The sequence below is a fragment of the Ixodes scapularis genome, unplaced genomic scaffold, assembly GCF_016920785.2.
Source record: "Ixodes scapularis isolate PalLabHiFi unplaced genomic scaffold, ASM1692078v2 PGA_scaffold44__24_contigs__length_19508400, whole genome shotgun sequence".
In the NCBI taxonomy this organism is placed as follows: Eukaryota; Metazoa; Arthropoda; class Arachnida; order Ixodida; family Ixodidae; genus Ixodes; species Ixodes scapularis.
In genome coordinates this window covers 5,197,906-5,217,279 of record NW_024609873.1, presented here as the reverse complement: position 1 = coordinate 5,217,279, position 19,374 = coordinate 5,197,906, and the positions used below count along the sequence as shown (strand labels likewise).

General features: G+C 45.1%; 1 protein-coding gene across 1 annotated transcript; it reads left to right on the top strand.

Annotated features, from left to right (window-relative positions):
* Positions 1–16,528: 16,528 nt before the first annotated feature.
* On the top strand, positions 16,529–17,074 carry LOC120837607. Its single transcript, XM_040207101.1, has one exon. It carries the CDS (start codon positions 16,529–16,531, stop codon positions 17,072–17,074), a length of 546 nt encoding a protein of 181 aa, XP_040063035.1.
* Positions 17,075–19,374: the final 2,300 nt, after the last annotated feature.

Genomic DNA, 19,374 nt, shown 5'->3' with positions numbered 1-19,374 from the left:
GCTTCCTGCGGGACATTGGCTTGATCGACCGACTGTAGTTGTATCTAAAACATAACAAAAGAAGGTGTTTTTTTTTCGTCACCTGCCCATGCCAGCTAATTGGGGCTAGACTAACTTAGGTGACGTAAAACCCAAACGGCGCACCACCACCACCACCACGCATTTAGTTTCTAGTTAGAGGTCTCTCCATTTCTTCCTCGAGCGTGAATCGAGAGGTGAGTAGCAAGATTTGTTTTTCGTAAGAGTTTAGCATTTTTTTAATTCGTGCACAGTGTTACAAACTTTGTATCTGTCGCAGACATGATCTTTTCCAACGGCCCAGCGTCGCTAAATGGCTACCAACTGACCGGCGACTCGATGTTGTTGCGTTTAGCGGAACACTGCTCCGGACTAAGGCGACAGCAAATTGGTAGGTATAATTCGTGGGCGGCGGAGAAAAGCTCACGTCAAAACCGATGGATGCGGAGAAAGGCTCATCTGCCTTTTGACGAGTGCGGGGAAAAGGTCACCTACGAATTCTAACAATCAATACTTGAAATTCAATATTCGCGGCCCTACTCTCGGCTTTGATTTCTGTTTCTGTTTATATGCCGCACTTTGCTTTCCGCTCATTCTGCGCTTTTTTGTTTTCATATTCGTATAAGTATTTCTAAAATAAAGTGTTCTCGTTCAACCCCAGACGTTCCCTTCTGTGTCCGTTTCTTATACAAATTTTTTTTTTAATTTTTTGCACTACAGTCTTAGGTTTAAAAAACGCCATGATTACCTACTACCAGTTCGCCTGCACACTCACAGTGTTTTCATCAGAAGACTGGCTTACTTTCTAAGAAAAAAATGAAGAAGCAGAAGAGTCCACAGTTTTGCAGTTTCGACGCGTCTTTTTTTCTAAGCTGCTTACTTCCACATGGAGACAGCCCCCCAAAAAGTGACAAGTCCGTCTTGGTCTACATCACCGAAAGAGGTCATTGGTTATCACAAAACAAAGCAAAAAAAAAAAAAAAAAAAGAGAAGAAAACGGAGCAGAATGTTGTAAGTTTTTATGCAAAAAAAAAAAAAAAAAACTATTTGCAAAGGCGAGAAACAATTCGGCCAGAAACCATACCGTTCGATAAACCGACGTTATATGAAACGGCTTTGATGAAAGGACGTTCGATGAAATGGCCTTGATTGAACGGCGTCAATGAAATGTGTGCACCCAATTCTGAACGTACATTCACGGAGCGACAGGCTGGGAAGAAAAATTGTTAGATCGGTTCGCAGAATCATGGGTGAGCTTTTCTCCGCACCTATCAAAATTCTGGTGAGCTTTTCTCCGCATCCGCCGGGTTTCCGGTGAGCTTTACTCCGGTGACCTTTTCTCCGGGATTCATAATTCGTAGGCTTGCCTAACGCATGTATGCCGTCCTCCTCTGTGTGTGTATCTGTTGTTTTTTGTTTTTTTCCTTCCATATCATGACATATCTTTGTTTTGAACGTCCTTTTCTGTCGCAGTGAGCTCTACGTTGGTGAGCGGGGCCACAGCAAGCCAGCTGCTTGATGTGGTGATGGAGGTGCCTATCGCCCGCGCGTAATCCTGATGATCGGGACCAACGATTTGCGGGGCGAATGTGACGCGTGCAGGCTGATCTCTGACCTGGCCATCCTACTCGGATGGCTTACACTTCATGCGGAGAAGGTGGTGATACTGACGCTGCCTCCCATTGCGCTGCATCATCGTCGCGGAAGAAGCTGGCAAACAAACAACAGGGTGAACCACTGGATCGCTCACTGCGGAAGCAGTAAGTGCGGAACTTCGCCGGTTCGACAATTTGCCACTAATTTCGTTACTCTACCGATCGTTCTAGGTGTCACTATGCCAGTGGAGATCCATCGACCTTTCGTGGTGCGGCGGACGAAAGCGCGATTTGACATGTACGGTAGGTAAGTTGTTCTAGCTTTACTGAAATCATGGAATCATAAGAGGCTTGCACAGTTTGATCAAAATATGACAAACATTTCTATCAGGCGGTATGCTGGCAGAGGACGGCAGGACTTGGTCCACTGGAGCGCGGTTGGCATGGACGCCGTCGTGGGCTTACTGCACATCACCCTGCTGTGAGGCTGCGAAAAGCTCGAAGTACCGCCATCTCGATGAAGTGTCAAGGCTGGTTTGCACAGTAGCTACCAGCTGCGATACGTGTGACTGACTTCATGCGAGCTCATGAGACGCCCAATGCATTTAGAAGTGTTCTTTTTTATACACACACGAGTGCTGCGCTTACTGCGCGTGCGCGTGCAGTGAACGCAGAGCCTGTATATGTATAAAAAAGAACACCCCTAAAAATACTTGGCGTCTGATCTGCTCTCATGAAATCGCAGTCACACGTATCGCATCTGGTCGCTACTGTGTGAGCCGGCCTTTGGTCGTGGCTGCGGCATTCTAGTCGCCATGCAAAACCTGCACGTCTCTGCCTCGTTACACCTTACGTCCGAGCGTGGCCGCTGTTATGAGCCCAAAGGCCAATCAGGCACCGCAAAAAACGCAGCGTCATGGCGTGCTCTTGGCGCTTGATAAGGCTAGCCGGCGGAGCAGCCCGCACAGAGAGACGGCGAATACCGGCTGGTCCTATCAGCTGCAGAGAGCACGCCATGACGTTGTGCCTCTTTCGCCGTTTGATTGGCCCTTCGGCTCATAACATCGGCCGCGCTCGGACCGAAGCTGAAACGAAGTGTAGAAAACAAGGCTCATCCATCCGTCAGGCGACATCGCAGCACGCAACCGCTCGCGGGTTTATCTTGCCTACGGTGATTTTTCAGCGTTCACGGGGCCTCGACAATCGGCCTTTTTTATGTCCCGTGATCAGTGTGTGCGCTGAAGTGTTCATTATGTCTTTCTAAGTTCAAGCGGTGCGTGTTGTTTTTCGAAGCGTGTCCGAATGATACAAAGTTTCACGTTTCCATCCTGTGAGTGCAGTGAAGTCGGTTAGGGCTAGCATTAACCAAGCAATGCTAGCAATGTGTCTGCTCAAGTTCAAGTGCTGTGTATTGTTTTTCTACCTGTGTCCGAATAATACGAAGTTCCACGTTTTCATCCTGTGAGTAAAGCGAGTTGGTTAGTGCTGTGCTTTGTGTTTGTTGACGCGATCAACGTTAGTGCTTTTTGAGTGTGAGTCCTCGAACGTTCCGCAAGTTCCTTATTTTTCCCACTCCATCGGTGGGCTCAAGTTCAAGTTATAACTGTGCGTGCGGTTTTCTTACTTTTTTTATTATTTCTTAGCTACGAGTTCGAGTAAGGGCAATGTTCACAGTGAAGTAAGTTGGTTGGTTGGTCAGTGGTAGCATTCTTGCACGTCGCTTGTTCCGTGTTATTTCGAAATAATATCTCCATGCTGCTCTCATGGCAAAATTTTTTTTTTATTTATTAGTGCAGTGTATTTTTGGTAAGGTCGCGTAGTGTTCAGGTTGACAAAGTTCAGGAACGGCCGGCGTGTTACTTTTTTTTTTTTTTTTGCACTCAGCCCTGCGAGCCCGATGTCTGAAAAATCTAATAAAACGCCTGTCCATCAAGAATTGCCTGTCTGCTTTTTCTTATGTCAGAAAACGACAATGTGTTTTGGAGGCACGACTGAAACAGCTGACACCGGCGAAGCTGCCGTAGCGATACCGACTGCAATGTTCGTCGGAGACGCTGCACTCGTCGCAGAAGCGGATTTTATTGCAGTCGCAACTTCCGCTTCTAAAGCTGACGGACTCGACGCAATTGTCTCCATGGCCAAAGTGTGCGACTTAGCGGTGATTGCGTGTGAGAGTTCCGTGTTGCAATTCTAGCATTTTGCTATCGAGTACGATCGTATAACAATATGGCAACGATGCGAACGTCTTGCGACAAAGCCACGTCTTGATCAGAGCCCCCTGTTCGCCCTGCTCCATCCAGTGATTTTAGCCGCCCCAAAGGCGTCATTGCTATTGCCGTAAGCCATCCTTCGGACCACTCGAAACACCTGTCTTAGCCATTTAACTATCTATCATAATGTTTTCAATTTAATCTTTAATGATCGCACCTGCTCACCGCCAAAAAAAAAAAAAAGTAAAGCCTCACAGGCGTCATTCCCTGAAGCACACGACATTTCGGATGGACCTGCCGGTTTAGAAACAAGCTTTATAAAACGCACAGCCATTCTCCCCGGTCGCAATAGCGCGCAAAACAAAGATAAACCTCCGCGGCTTTCCACGTTGTCGAAAGTTGGGCGTCTTGTGCCGGCGCGACGCCCACCGCTTACCGCCCCCCATAGACAGGCGACCTGAATAATAATCAAAGCGACACAGACAAGACGCAAACACGAACTGCAGCCAGCAGGAAGGATCTTACTCAGCGAACGAAAAAAAAGACAGACATACACTTCATGTCATGCACACATACAAAGCAGGGATAGTTACGAGAATGAGAGGGATGCGCACACGAAGGCAAGCAGTGTACAATAAATACACGAAAACTCCCAGCAACCGAAGGATCACACCACAAACACGTGTACGCGCACACGCACCAAAAGCACGTGGATCACGCTCACGTATCGGCACAGAACTGGCAATTTTGGTGATTTGAAACGTCGATATCGATCGCGTGAACGATTGTATTCAATAGAGTGTGCACCGGCGGAACCGGGCTTAAAGACCGACGACCAGGGGCCCTAAACTCGTGAAACACAAAGTTCAGGCCGAAAGTTCGCGGAGCGCACCGATTGGATGTTGGCGACAAAAGCGCCAAGTCATCGTCGTGATTGTCCAATCGGTGCGCTCCCTCAACTTCGGCCCCAACTTTGTGTTTCACGAGTTTGGGGCCCCTGTTCGCGCTTTCCACCTTTCCCCCGCTTCCTCCTCTCCCCTTTTCTTCCCTGTCCACCGTTGCCTGTTTCCTCCTCCCCCAGGGTGAGGAGGATCTTCTGCCTTGCAGAATCTCGAGTCTGGTCGTCGGCCTTTAAAGGGGCCCTGCAAGGACTTTTTACTGTTTTTTTTTAATTTGCACCGAACCTGAGCGCACTGAACGTAGTAACTTAGTGAAACTTTTCTTTTCGCGAAATTCGCTTTATTTTAAAAGTTATAGGCAATTTAGAATTACAAAAACAAGCAAAAAATAACCTCCTTCATGACGTCGTAGGTCCTGGCTTGAGTGGCCGTGAACTAGAGGAGGAATAGTGAGCTCATCGAGCGCTCACGGCCGCCGCACTCCGTGTCGACGGCGCCAGAGGGCGCCACTAAACCATATTCCGGATAGGCTGTATGCAGCGGGCAGCCAGAGCGGCTTTCATTGCGTTTGCCGCGCGATTAAGCACTAATTCGGCATGACACTTCATTGGCCACAAACGACAGCAAACACGGGGTAAAGATTAGTTCAGAATGAGAGCCACTTCGCGCTGCCATACCGCGAAATGGCCAAACCGCAAGACAGAGCCTCTCGCCGAAGGCCTTCGGAACGCTCGGAGCCGGTCGGATCCTCCTGTCCATACGACTGCAGCGCCACCGCGTACATCGGGATTTTTCCGAGTCGGCACCTTATCCCACTACTCCTTTCTAGTATGCGCCGCCTTTTCCACCGCTTGGCGGCGAGTATGTTGACAGGTCATTTCTTGTTTCCGTACTTTATAAACTGCATTTCTTTCTTTTTTTCATCTATAATAGTAAACAAAAACTACTTTTATAAATAATGGAAACGGTTCGCGCCACTTATATTTTGTATTTCGACCAAAAAGAAGTTTTAGTTGCTCTGACCAGTAGTAAGCCCAGGACCAAAGACGTCACATTTTGCGCGCTTTCGGTACCGCGGGTCGCCCTCGTCGGTGGAGGAGGTTTCCGCGTCGTCCGGTTAAAATATGGCGCACGGATATTTAGCCACTCTTTCCGCGCCCACTGGCTTGCCCGAACCCCAAGAGACGTGGAAACCGCATAAAAGGTAGACGCTTAAATATGATTGCAGGGCCCCTTTAAAAAATAATTTGACAATTTAAACAACGACCGCAAAATCCCCCTAAAAGCTATATCTGCAAAAAGTACCGTATTATATGTAATAATTAAGCACATTCTACAAGGCCGAATTTTCTAGGCACTTTCTTTTTTTGCGAGAAATTAAGTGTACAACCAGTTTCCGGAGCTGGCAACTACAGCTGGAATCAACGCCATCCTCGGCAGTTTCCTGAACCTCGCGTAGTCACATTTCAGCCGCCACCACATAGAGGGCGCAACCAGACATCCAATTTATATTTTCTGTATTTCTTACGAGTTTTTTAATAATTAGGCACGATTAGCGAAAATGTGGGCTAATAATCAGGACCTGGGACAGTAATCTCCATTTCATACCAAAAATATCTGCCTAAATGTCTGCCAAAAGGGGTCAAAATACTCAGTTTTGACTATCAACAAATTCGTGATTTCGCCTATATTCAAACTTTTTTTATGGAAAATCAAAAGTGAAATTTAGAAAAAGGGCCTCGCTTTGCAAAGCAGAATATGTTTTTCTTTGCGGGCTTACAATTTTATTCATGTGTGCCAATCCCTAACGCTGTACCACTGTACTACCAAATGAAGTTTGCCAAAATTAACTGTTTTTGTCACTTTTCATGAGCATTCCGAAAAAAGTTTAAGCCATATTACAATGAAATTTAGCGTAACTCTTTCGACCATAATTACAAGCTGATGTAAAAAGTTTCAAATAAAATGACCGAGTATGCGCCAAACAATTCGCGACAGAATCTGCTTCCGCGAAGTTAGTCCTTCTAAAGTAAATACCTGTCGAAATAAAATAAAAAAACAAAAAAGAGCCTCCGTTTGCAATGAGCACACTCTTCTTCTATGACATTCTAAAATTTGAAAGAAATTGCTCCAATAGTGCACCCTGTACCACTGTACTACGAAACCATGTTTTGCCGAAAAGCTCAATGTTCGCGGGTGGCCTCTGAATTAGCGTTTTGCACTAGGAAAACAAATCCTACATCAGATAAAAGATAATGTTGTACACTACAAAATTATATATAACACATAATTTTAGCAAGCTTGAACACGCCACGATCGCATTTCGAAAACATGCGGAAAGCGTCATATGTCATGGCCGCCGTGGGACCGCAGCCTTGCAAAAAAACTGGCTGCAGTAAAAAAAAAAAATAGTCAGGGTGCAGGCGAGCTGGTGTAAGTTGAACATGATTGTAAACCTGAGACTGGGGCAGAAAAGAGAACACAACAGAAGGTAGTAAAAGAGGAGGCAAAGTCTCAAACTCAGCTGCAAAGTTTATTTCGTACACGCTTTATATACCCCATCTCCAACGCCGCCTCTACAAAAAAAAACAAAAAAAACATGACAATAGGACAATGACACTTGGGTATACCTTCTCTTATCTCCCTTGATCTCGGCTGTGAGACACTCACACAAAGGGTCACATTCTAGCATAACCACCGCCACCCGGCGAACGTAGGCGAAATCACTACTGAACACAAAGAAAGGGTTTGACCTTCAAAGGTGCGTTTCCTCTAACAAATCACTTAGTCCAAAGAAACAATACTATACACTGCTAACCGCCGGAACTCGGGTCATCTCCAAAACTCAGAACGACATTGCCCTCCTACCACAAACCACAAATGAAAAAACACTGCGACTTTCTCGAGCAAGTCCAAGGACACACATATAAACAACGCTAATACTACAAAAAAAAAAAAAAAAAAAAAAAACTGCTTTACATTTGTTTCCGAACTGCATGGATGGATGGATGGATGGTAATGGCTATACCCTTTGTGACGGGCGGCAGCTTGCGCCACCTAGCCTAACATTTCGTCATCCCTTCTACTATTTTTTTTTTAAATTTGTATGAATTTTGTTATAACAGGCCCCCCTCTCTTTTAAATTGAATTTATTGCCTATTTTTATGTATTTTTTTATCCTTCCTTATATTTCTTCCACCAATCTTCCAATCTCCTCTTAGTTACCGCAATCCTTTCCCTATCCATTCGTCCATCCATGTCCGGAAAACCCAGTGCCCGCTCCAAATCCGTAGTCATCCCCTCCAAGAGGGTGGGACGAAGCCCCGTGCACTTTAAAGGGGCCCTGCAAGCACTTTTTTACTAATTTTTAATTTGCACCAAACCTGAGCGCACTGAACGTAGTAACTTAGTGTAACTTTTATTTTCTTGAAATTCGCTTTATTTTAAAAGTTATAGGCAAATCAAAATTACAAAAACAAGCAAAAAATAACCTACCTCATGACGTCCTTGGTTGCTTGAGCGGCCGTGAACTAGAGGGGGGTAGTGAGCTCATCGCGAGCGCTCACAGCTGCCGCATTCCGTGTCGACGGCGCGAGAGGGCGCCACTAAAGCGTGTTCTGGACAGGCTGTATGCAGCGGGCAGCCAGAGCATAGAGATCATACATACTAACTCTAGAGGAAAAGGTCCTCCATTTTCCCATACATTCTGGCTGCCGCAAGCGGCGGAGCATGCAGGCAGACCCTCGGGGTCCCAAACACGGTTACATCATCAGAGCAGTTTCGTGAACTTCAACAATCCACGAACTTACCGGTGGAAAGATATTCGCGTTCCTTTCGAAGCTTTCTTTTCGCATAGCGTGCAGATGTACGGCCTCGCGTTAACGCTAAACTAAACCATATACCCGGCTCCGCCGGTGCGGCGCGGGTGGGCGCGGTTGAGGAATACGAAACTGCGCAACCACCAGATTTCCGAGATTTCGACAGAAGGGAAGTTAATGCAGCGTAATGACTTTATTGCTTTTTATAAGCGTTGGAAAGGCTCAGAATTTTGTTTACAACGTTAAATTATCACTGTTTATATTGCTGAGAGTTTTCACTCTTCGTGTTTACCATGGCAACGTTGCTTTCTTTCTCTCATGTTCTGTCGCTCTCTTTCGCGATCGTTCACTCGGGACCCCGGGTGTCGGCGCACGGGATTTGCCACTCCTCCTCACCCACCTTTACCCCCTGAGCCAGAGCGGCTCTCGTTGCCTTTGCTGCGTGATTAAACACTAATTCGGCATGACACTTCATTGGCCACAAACGACAGCAAACACGAGGTAAAGATCAGTTCAGAGTGGGAGCCACTTCGCGTTGCCATACCGCGAAACGGCCAAACCGCAAGACAAAGCATCTCGCCGACGGCCTTCGGAAGGTTTGGAGCCGGTCGGATCCTCCTGCCCATACGACCGCAGCGCTGCCGCGTACATCCGGGACCTTTCCGCGTCGGCGCCTGATCCCACTACTCCTTTCTAGTATGCGCCGCCTTTTCCACCGCTTGATGGCGGGTATGTCGACGGGTCATTTCTTGTTTCCGTACTTTATAAACTGCATTTGTTTCTTTTCTCATCTAAAATAGTGAACAAAAACTACTTTTATAAGTAATTGAAACGGTTCGCGACACTTATATTTTGTATTTCGACTAAAAAGAAGCTTTTAGCGGCTCTGACCAGTAGTAAGCCCAGGACCAAAGACGTCACATTTTGCGCGCTTTCGGTACCGCGGGTCGCCCTCGTCGGTGGAGAAGGTTTCCGCGTCGTCCGGTTAAAATATGACGCACTGATATTTAGTTACTCTCTCCGTGCCCGCTGGCTTGCCCGAACTTCAAGAGACGTGGAAACCGCAAAAAAGGTAGACGCTTAAATATGATTGCAGGGCCCCTTTAAAATGGCATGTTCTATAGTTTCCCTTTCGCGGTTGCATACGTCACACAGGCATACTTCCTGAAATTTAGCCCTATACGTTTTCGTTCGCAGCACCCCCGTTCTAGCCTCAAACTACAAAGAGCTCCCCACTGAATTATCATACAGCTGTTCCTTCTTTATTTCTTGTTTTTGTGCCCTGTATATTGCTAAAGCTGATTTCCCCTGCATTCTCTCTTCCCACAATTTCCTCTCTGTTTCCTTTACTCCCTTCTCTACTGATATGCTCTGATCGACTCCATCTCGTTAAATGTATTTAAATCTCAGCTTGCGGGTTCGGTTTGTCCACTTAGTGTTCAGACTTTTCATTATAGATATTTGTACACTTTCGCTGCCCATCGTGTATCCTCAGTTTCAGCTAGTCTTTGTTCAAATTTTACTTTGCTGATCGCTTTTCTACTCTCGAAAGATGCCCAACCCATATCCCCCTGTACTCCCTCATTTAGTGTATTCCCATGTGCCCCCAATGCAAACCTACCCACACTCCTTTGCTGTATCTCTAAACCTGCCTGAATTTCTGACCTGATACACAATACCGCATTCCCAGATGACAGTCCTGGTACCATGACTCCCTTCCATACACCCCTAATAACTTCATATCTATTATAGTTCCATAGTGCCCTGTGTTTCATGATAGCCGAATCTCGTTTCCCCTTCTTTATTACAATATCTTAATGGTCTTTTAGATACCGTCTTCCTTCACTTAACCATACTCCCAGATATTTGTACTTTTCTACGTGTTCTATTAATGTGTCCTGCATCTCCAGGGGCTCCCCCTTCTCGTCGTTGAAAACTGTTATCCAAGACTTGTCCCTACTAAATTTTAGTCCTAAATTGTCCCCTTTCCTGCTGCAAATTTTATTCAGTTCCTGTATTGTCTCACGACTTTCTGATACGAGTACAATGTCGTCTGCATACATTAACCCTGGCAATACTTGATTTACTTCATGTCCTTCCTCCATGTAAGTCAGGTCAAAACCTAGGTTGCACCGTTCTAAACTTTTTTGCATCTCACTGAGGTATATCATAAAGAGCAGGGGAGACAATGGGCAACCCTGTCTAAGACCTCTTTTTATTGCTGCTGGTCTTGTAGTTTCGGCTTCCCATGTTATAACCAGCCTATTCTCCGTATAAACCCGTTCTAGAAACGTAACCAAGGTTCCCTCTAGCCCATATCCCTTCAGTTGGTTCCAGGTTTTTTTTCTGATTCACATTGTCATATGCCCCTTTAATGTCTAAAAATGCTACCCATAATGGCCTTTGACTTATCACTGCTATCTCTATGCACTGAGTGATTACGAATGAATTATCATCCAGTCGTCTATCTTTCCTGAAACCGTTTTGAAGCTCCCCTAGGATCTGCTTTTTTTCTGCCCATTCTTCCATTCTTCTTTTTACAATTTGCATAGCTAGCCTATATATTACTGAAGTTACTGTGATTGGTCGGTATGATTTGATACTGTCTTTGTCTCCCCTGCCCTTATATAATAATCTCATCCTGCTCAATTTCCAGTCACTGGGTACCTCCCCTCCCATAAGTATTTGGTCAATCACCTGCCTTAGTTTCAATTTGCTTGTTTTGCCTAGCACTTTTATCAATCTCATTGGTATGCCGTCTGGACCTGTCGCAGTTCCAGCCGGAACCCTTCCTTCTGCTTTTTCCCACTCCCCAGTGGTCATTTCCTCTTCTTCGCTATGATCCTCCTCTTGTGTTGTGTAGACGCTACAATTCCCTACGGCCTGATCTGATTCTAACTCCGAAAATGCTGCTTCGATTGTATGTCTAATGTATTCTCTTGCCTCTTCCCCCTCTACCTTTGTCCCTTCTTGTGTGGTTAGTGTCTGCTGGTACCCCTCGGTCTTTTTTCCCTGCGCACTGATGTGTTCCCAGAACCTTTTTGCCGCATTCCTATCCTTCTGGTTTATCTCTATCATCCACTGGACCCCTGCCCTCCCAATTTTGGCCTGTATTAATGCTGATGCTTCCCGCTTTCTTTCCTGACATTCCTCCCATTTTGATGCTACTTCGTCCAGTGTGGCACCCTTTTTCTTTGCCCATCTGTGTTCTTTAGATGCCGCCTGGTGTCTCGATATTGCTGCCTTAACCTCTTTATCCTACCAGCGTTTGAGCTTACGTTTTAGTTTTCTACCTCCTTGTTTGATTCGATATTTCTGTAACTCTCTTTTGAAAACACTAATTAAGTCTTCGTATGTCCATTCCCTTACCGGTTGCTTGGATACTATGTTCTCGATTTGCTTAGATACCTCCTGTAGTTGTTTATCATTTGGGTTATTCCTACCTTCTCGTTTTTGATTTTGCGTTTCTGATTTTACTGTGCCGAATCTGATCTTGATTCTCTTATGGTCGCTCCCCAGACTTTTTGTGCCTTCCTCACCTATTTCCATGCCTCCTAATCTGTTGTATATCTTACGCGACATTAAACAGTAGTCAATAGTCGAGTGAGAGTTCTTTCTTTCCCATGTTATTTTTCCATCACATTTTATCTGAGCATTAACCAATACCAGATCAAGAGCTTCGCAGAACTCCTCTAACATCCTCCCTGTTGTATCTGTATGTCAATCAAAGTCTTCCAAATGTACATTCATGTCCCCCAAGATAATTATTTCCTTGTTAGTGCCGATTTCCCTAACGTCTCACGCTTGACATGTGTCTAACGACACATGTCAAGCGTTCTGCATTTTCCTCCCCTGCATCACTCCGTTTTTAGATAAACAAAACCCAAGATTGTGTCCAGACCCCCAATATTGCCTTTGACCCACATGTGTTCCCTGCAGTCCTCTTGTTCCGTTTCCCATTCCTGACCCTTAACTAACACCCCCAATCCCCCTCCCTTGCGTTCCCCATTGGCCCGGTTGCATCCCATCCAATGATATCCTAGTATGTATGGTGGTTCTTCCATATCCCTCAGATGTGTTTCTGCTAGTCCATACACTGCAGAGTTTTCGCTCTCTAATTGCTCCTGAATCTCCTCCCACTTTATTCTGTTCCTGCCTCCCTGCATGTTTATGAACCCTATGTTAAGCTGTTTCTTTTTCCTAGTCCTGCGAGGCTTCCTCTCACCCTCCGAAACCCTCCCCTGTGGATCTACATTTTGGCCCTCATTCACACCGGCACCCTCAGGGCTCCGGGACCCCCAAAAAAATGTACGCTGTGACGTCCAATCCTATCACCTACCGTGCTCCCAGTGATTCCACTGTAGTGGATGCCCCATGTAAAAGGGCCGGAGCGAGCCTCGTACACCACCCTGTTGACTTCCATTACTCCGTACCCAAATCGTCGGCTCAACCCCCTTATTACCCGGTTTGCTTCCACCACCCGCTTCTCTATCTGCAAAGACTGTCCCCAGACCTCTGGGACGGTGCATATTTGCACATGCACAGTCTCAGAGACCTCCCTCAGCTTACGTAACCCCAACTCTATCTGCCTGGCGAGGTTCTGGCTCCGTTCCTTTAACACATCATTTAGTCCTGCGTGTATTACAACTAGGTTCTCTCCCTCCCTGTTTTCCCACACCTCCTCCTTCGCTTTGGCCATAGCGTCTACCATGCACTTTCCTGACTGAGCCACTACATTTACCCTCCCATCCCCTTTCACCCTCTCCAGCAGCCCCTCCCTAACCCTTGTTATGTTTGAGTCTCCTACCACCAGCACCTTCTTAACCCCCGACTGCCTGTCTTCATCCCCTCCAGCTTTCTGTGCTTTCTCTGCCTCAACTTCTGCTGCCTTCCTCGAACCCTGCTGTACTGCAGCACTATACAGCTGTGCAGGCTCCTTTCCTACACAGTCAAACACACCGTCACACCTGTCTGCCGTCCCCACCGCCGTCTTCTCTGCCACCTCCCCCTTTCTCTTATTAACTACTCCTGTCAGTTGCTGCACCATCTCCTCACACTTCTTCTTGTGCTCCTCCAACTCCACCTTACACTCCTCCACCTGTCGCTCAAGTTCGGCTCGCTGTTCCCGTTCTCGCCTCAGCTCTCCCGCCACGCTATCTACCTTACTTTCCCATTGCCTGGTCATCTCCTCCAATCCGCTTCCACCTGCGCCTCGAGTTGTAATCGCTTCTCCCGCTCTACCCCTATCTCCCGCTTCAACTCCTGAACCGTATCCGCCCATTCCCTTCCTATTCTCCTAAAACCAAGTTCTACCTTCTCGCAACTCCGGCAGGTAAAGCTGCTCTCCTCGGCTTCTGCTACAGTTTTGAACTCCGTCTCCATCATGCAGCACCAACGGCCACACTCCTCACACTCCACATCGGGTCCTTCTTTTACTTTAGGCTGCGCATCCTTCTTCTTTCGCGAATTCACCATTGTCTACCGACACACAGCGCGACCCCACGACGAATATCCCACCAAAACTCAAACCAAGAAAGCCTGTGTACGCCTCTGCCCTCACAACCAACTAGCCCGCCAAAAATTTCAAACGTGCAGGTGGTTCGGTCTCGTGACTCTACCTAAAAAGCCTGCTGAATCCCGGCTATCCTATCGCTACTTTAAACAGTTTTTTTTTCTATTCATAAAACCACTAGCATAATCAAAAAATGCTTCACAGTAGGGCTGTAAACCTGGAGGATCAACCCCAATGCGGTGTGCCTGTTGCCTTTAGCGCGCAACACCACCAACAACGCCGCCAACCATTCAAACAAAGCCGCGCGGCCCAGTCACGTGGCACCGTTGATAATACTCCCGTGCCTACAAGAATCTAAACTAAGCTATAAACTATCCTATCCCCCTGTCCCTACTACTACCAAAAACTACCGTCCCTATTCCATGCACAGCTAAATAGGAAAAGAAAACAAAAAGATTACTTAGCTTCGGGAGCTTTCGAAAACACGTCCGCTGCGGTCAGAAAACGAGAGAAAATGTTTCTCTCGTTTGAAAATGCAATGACGCCTGACCTATACAGTTGCCAGACGTTTTTATACGAATCGTTTCTTGGACTACACGTTTCATATCATTACGTTCTTTGTGAATTACTTCCGTTTCAGACCAGTTGGCTTTACAATTATTACACTTTATAAGGTGCCTGGCTAACTCGGAATTGGACGCGTTGTTTTTCACATTTCGTTTGTGTTCCGTCAGTCTATCATTTAGACATCTCGACGTCTGACCTACGTATTTAAATCCACACTTCAAAGGAATCTCATAAGCGACAGAATTCTCACACGGTACCGACTTCTCGCGATGTGCCTTCTGGCAAACCTCCTGTTTCGATTCAAAAGGTGTAAGCTTGCATAACTTAAAATTAGATGTGAACACTGTTTATACGCCGAACTTTTTCGCCGACGCTTTTATGTTATGGGAAATATCGTGAAAATACGGTATAGCAACTCGTCGGTTCCTCACATTTGCTTTATCCCGCTTGTCTCTGATTTGAATAGAAAGTTGCCGTTTTAGAAAAGTCTCCTCATACCCCGCGTCCTCCAGTCTACCCCATTGTCTTTTTAAAGCTTGACTCATGAAATGGGTACATGACCTTTTTAGTGCATTAGTAATGATTTCGCAACTCCCACCTTAATAATTTTAGAGTGACAACTTTGTTTGGGAAGTACCGGTTTAGACATCTTCTTACCATATTCCCAACATAAGCCATTTTTTACCTGAATGCGCAAGTCCAAAAACTGCAACATGTTCTCCTCTGGTTTTTCTACTGTGAAATGCAACTCCGGGGCCGTTGACCTAATAAGCTTTTCAAGATACTCCGATTTTCATTCTTCAAACGTGCAGACGAAAATATCATCTACATATCTTCTGATGAAGCCCAGGTTAGGTGACAACTCAATCATCTTGTCAAACAATACTCTATCCAAACTGTTGAGGTATATCTCAGCTAACAACGGAGCGACCGACGAGCCTATGCAAACACCTTCTTTCTGGATGTATTTTCGATTATTGTATTCAAGGACTGTTGACTTTAAATAGAGATCTAACACGGTAAAGAAGCTTTTCACTGTTACGCCCGATCCTGATTAAAACTTTACCAGATTCAACTGTAGCACCTCCTCCACGGCGTTCATCAGCCTCTTCTTTTCCATGAAGCAGGAATCTAGGACGTGTCTTAATTGCTTCACCGCAGGAAGGGAAAAGCAAACAGAATCACCTGGTAACGACATCAGCTGAGTCAGCGACCGGGAGCCCGCACTGTCATCATCTGGACTACCGAATCGCTGTGTCGCCCACCTGGATCCCACACGTGCCGTCATCTGGACTGTCGCCAACCCTTCAGCTGGCGCTCTCGACTAGACCTATTAACTTCAGCGCCAGTGGTAGGGGCGACGACCGCGCCCTTACCACTGGCGCTGTCGTCGCTGGGCCAAGTTATATAAAGACGCAACCGGGCTCGGACACTTCACTGGCAGCAGTGGCGGCGCGGAAACCAGCAGCAATCTAAGACGTGTCTTGCTTCACTGCAGGTCAGTGTTTCGCCTGTTTCTTACAACACAAAATTGCTCTCTTAGCTATTGCTGCTGCTGCTGCCAAAGTGTGATTCGAAGTGTGGTTTGAGTGCGATTATGGTTCTGGATGAACAGTGTCCTGTGTGCAATGAAGTTTTCGCTATGTCAGATCGGCCAATCACGTGCAGTGATTGTGGATCTGGATACCACACTGGAAAATGCGCAGGGATCACAGAGAACACTGTTAAAACAAAGGGCGAAAGTTATCGGAAAGCGTGGCGTCGTGCGACATGCCGACGTTCTAAGTCACAGTCGCAACTATCTCAAAAACCAGCCGATGAACCGGAAGTGCAGGATATACGGATACGGCTGAAAACTATCAACGACAAGCTGGATCAGCTAGTTCCTCTAAAGAAGACGGTTGAGAGTATGGAAGATTCCATTCAGTTCATGAGTGAAAAGTTCGATGACCTTAAACGAACGGAAAATAACGAGCGGGATGTCCTGGATCTAAAACGGAGGGTAGAAATGATCGAGAGGCGGGAGGGTGAAACTGCCCAACTAAGCAGCCAAGTCGATAATCTCGAGTGGAGGAGCCGACGGCTAAATCTTGAATGTCATGGAATTCAACAAACGGCAAGGGAACACTTGCTAGGGAAAATAAACGAAATAGCGGCGCATATCGAACTTCCACAACTTGTGGAAAGTGACATAGTAGCAATTCACCGTCTGCCGTCTCGGAAGGATAAGATACCGGTCGTAATCTGTCGTTTCGCGACGCAAGCTAAACGAGATGTCTGGTGGCAGAACAAAAATAAAATCCGCAGTTCTAGTGATGATTCATACGTACTGGAAAATCTAACGAAAAGAACGCGTGATTTGTTGTTTGAGACAAAAAACTGGGCAAAGGTAAATAACTTCAAGTATGTGTGGCACAGCAACGGAAGGGTTCTTTTGCGCAGGATTGACGGGTAACGACCACTGGTGATCTCTTCTGTTTACGACCTTGAGAAACTGTAATTAAAAAGGGACAAAAAAGAAAACTAGTGAACATGAGGTGTACTACGCGCAATGAATCCTACGTGCTGCCACACAATTTTGAGAAATATGTTGGTAAAACGTATTTAAAATCTTTCAAATGTTTTCATTTGAGCGTAAGGTCAGTGAAAAATAAAGAATCTGATATCTTTTTTTTCTTTGAACAGTTAAGCCAGGAATTTGACGTAATAATGTTAACCGAAACATGGTCCACGGATGAAACAAATATTTTCCGTCTTCCTTCATACGATACTTTTTATTTAAATCGCAGTAGCGGTCGAGGTGGTGGCATATGTATGTTAGTGAAAAAGGCTTTGAATTGTGCACTAATACAAACGTTTTGTGCTATTACAAGTGATTACGAGTTTCTGGCACTCGAGTTGCAAAATACGACACTTGTTGTTTGTTATCGCCCCCCGAACGGTGCTATCACGCCCTTCTTAGATTACTTGGAAGCACTTTTTTTTGTTATGTGAATAAAAATAATTTCGATTTGATTTGCGGAGGAGATGTCAATATAAACATGCTAGCGAATGACTCTTCAAAAATGAGGATGAATGTTTTGTTGAATTCCCATGGTCTTTTTAAGGTGATCAATCTTCCTACAAGAGTAACACACAATTCATCATCTCTAATTGATATTTTTTTTACAAATATAAGCTCAGACCGAACTAAATCGGGAGTATTTGCCTATAACTTAAGTGACCAGTTACCTATATTTGTATGCACAAAAGTACATGCACGTAGAAAAATTAAAGAGTTGACACGCTTAATCCGACAAATGAAGGAAAAAATCTCAGCACATTTTGTGAAAACATTGCTGAGATTTCTTAGGATTCCGTTTTTAGATCAAATAATGGAAACGACGCTTATGAAAAATTTCTTAATATCTTGAAGCCCATATATGCATCTAGTTTCCCCCCTCGTACATATAAAACAAAATACAAAAAGACGAAAGCCATGGGTAACTGCGGAGCTTTCAGCAAGAATAAGAAAGAAAAACATTCTATTCAACGTTTTTATTAAGACTAAAAATCCAAGAACACTTCAGGAGTTCAAGTCGTATCGAAACCGCTTAGATAAAGACTTAGAAAAAGCGAGGCGTGATAATTTTTTCAACTTATTTGGTTCTGCTTCTGGGTGTATTGATCAGATGTGGAAAAGACTTAATTCTGTTTTGAATTATAAGACTTCCCGTGACTCTCTTCATAAGATAACACTAAATGGTATTGAAGTATCCGGTAAACCGCTTACAGATGGATTTAACAATTAGTTTGTAAACGTTGTGGATAGACTGACGTTAAATACCGACCTTAGACATGTTCCACACAATGAGCTCAATTTTTCTTGAACCGGTAAGTGAAGAGGAAGTCGTCGATATATTTAGAAGTTTGAAAAATAGTAATGCTGAAGATATTGATAGTATGCAGGTAAAGCCATTTAAACATGCTGTTTTCTCTCTTGCACCGTGCATAGCGCATATTTTTAATCTTCGCCTTAGTCAGGCGGTCTTTCCAATAAAAATGCAGGTTGCTCGGGTCACAATGCTTTTTAAGAAAGGTGAGAGGAATGACATGGGGAAATTACAGACCAGTATCAATTCTACCAGTACTTTCAAAGGCATTCGAAAAAGTTATTCTTAAACGCTTTAATAAATTTGAAACAAAACATCACCTGCTAATTGGCTCCCATATGGTTTTCGTAAAAACCTCAGTACAGAGCTTGCTCTACTTGCGCAGAAAGAGCACATTCTCTCTGAATTAGAAAAGGAAATCTAGTCTTAGGTCTGTTTATGGACTTCACAAAAGCCTTCGAGCATATTAATCACGAACTTCTCATAAAAAAACTAGAGCGATATGGTATTCGGGGAACAGCAGCATCCCTTATTCGTTCCTACTTACAACATCGTAGCCAAATCGTTTGCTTGGGTGACTCTCTATCGGACCCTCTACAAGTTTCTTCTGGCGTACCACAGGGCAGCATTTTGGGCCCCTTTCTTTTCAATATGTATGTAAATGATATCGTAAGTACTTCTTCTAGTGCCAAATCTATTAATTATGCGGACGAGACCAGCATACTTTTAGCCGGCAAATTACCCGATGAAATAATTGACCTTGCGAATTCGACTCTACTTAAGCTAGAAGACTGGACAAAAGGTAATGGTTTAAAAATAAATGCTGAAAAGACAAAAGCAGTTATATTTCGTGGCAAAAACAAGAATATAATCATAAACAAAA

What these genes read in the sequence shown, in the direction of transcription:
- LOC120837607 (XM_040207101.1), top strand. Translation starts at nt 16,529, where the DNA reads ATGGAAGATTCCATTCAGTTCATGAGTGAAAAGTTCGATGACCTTAAA.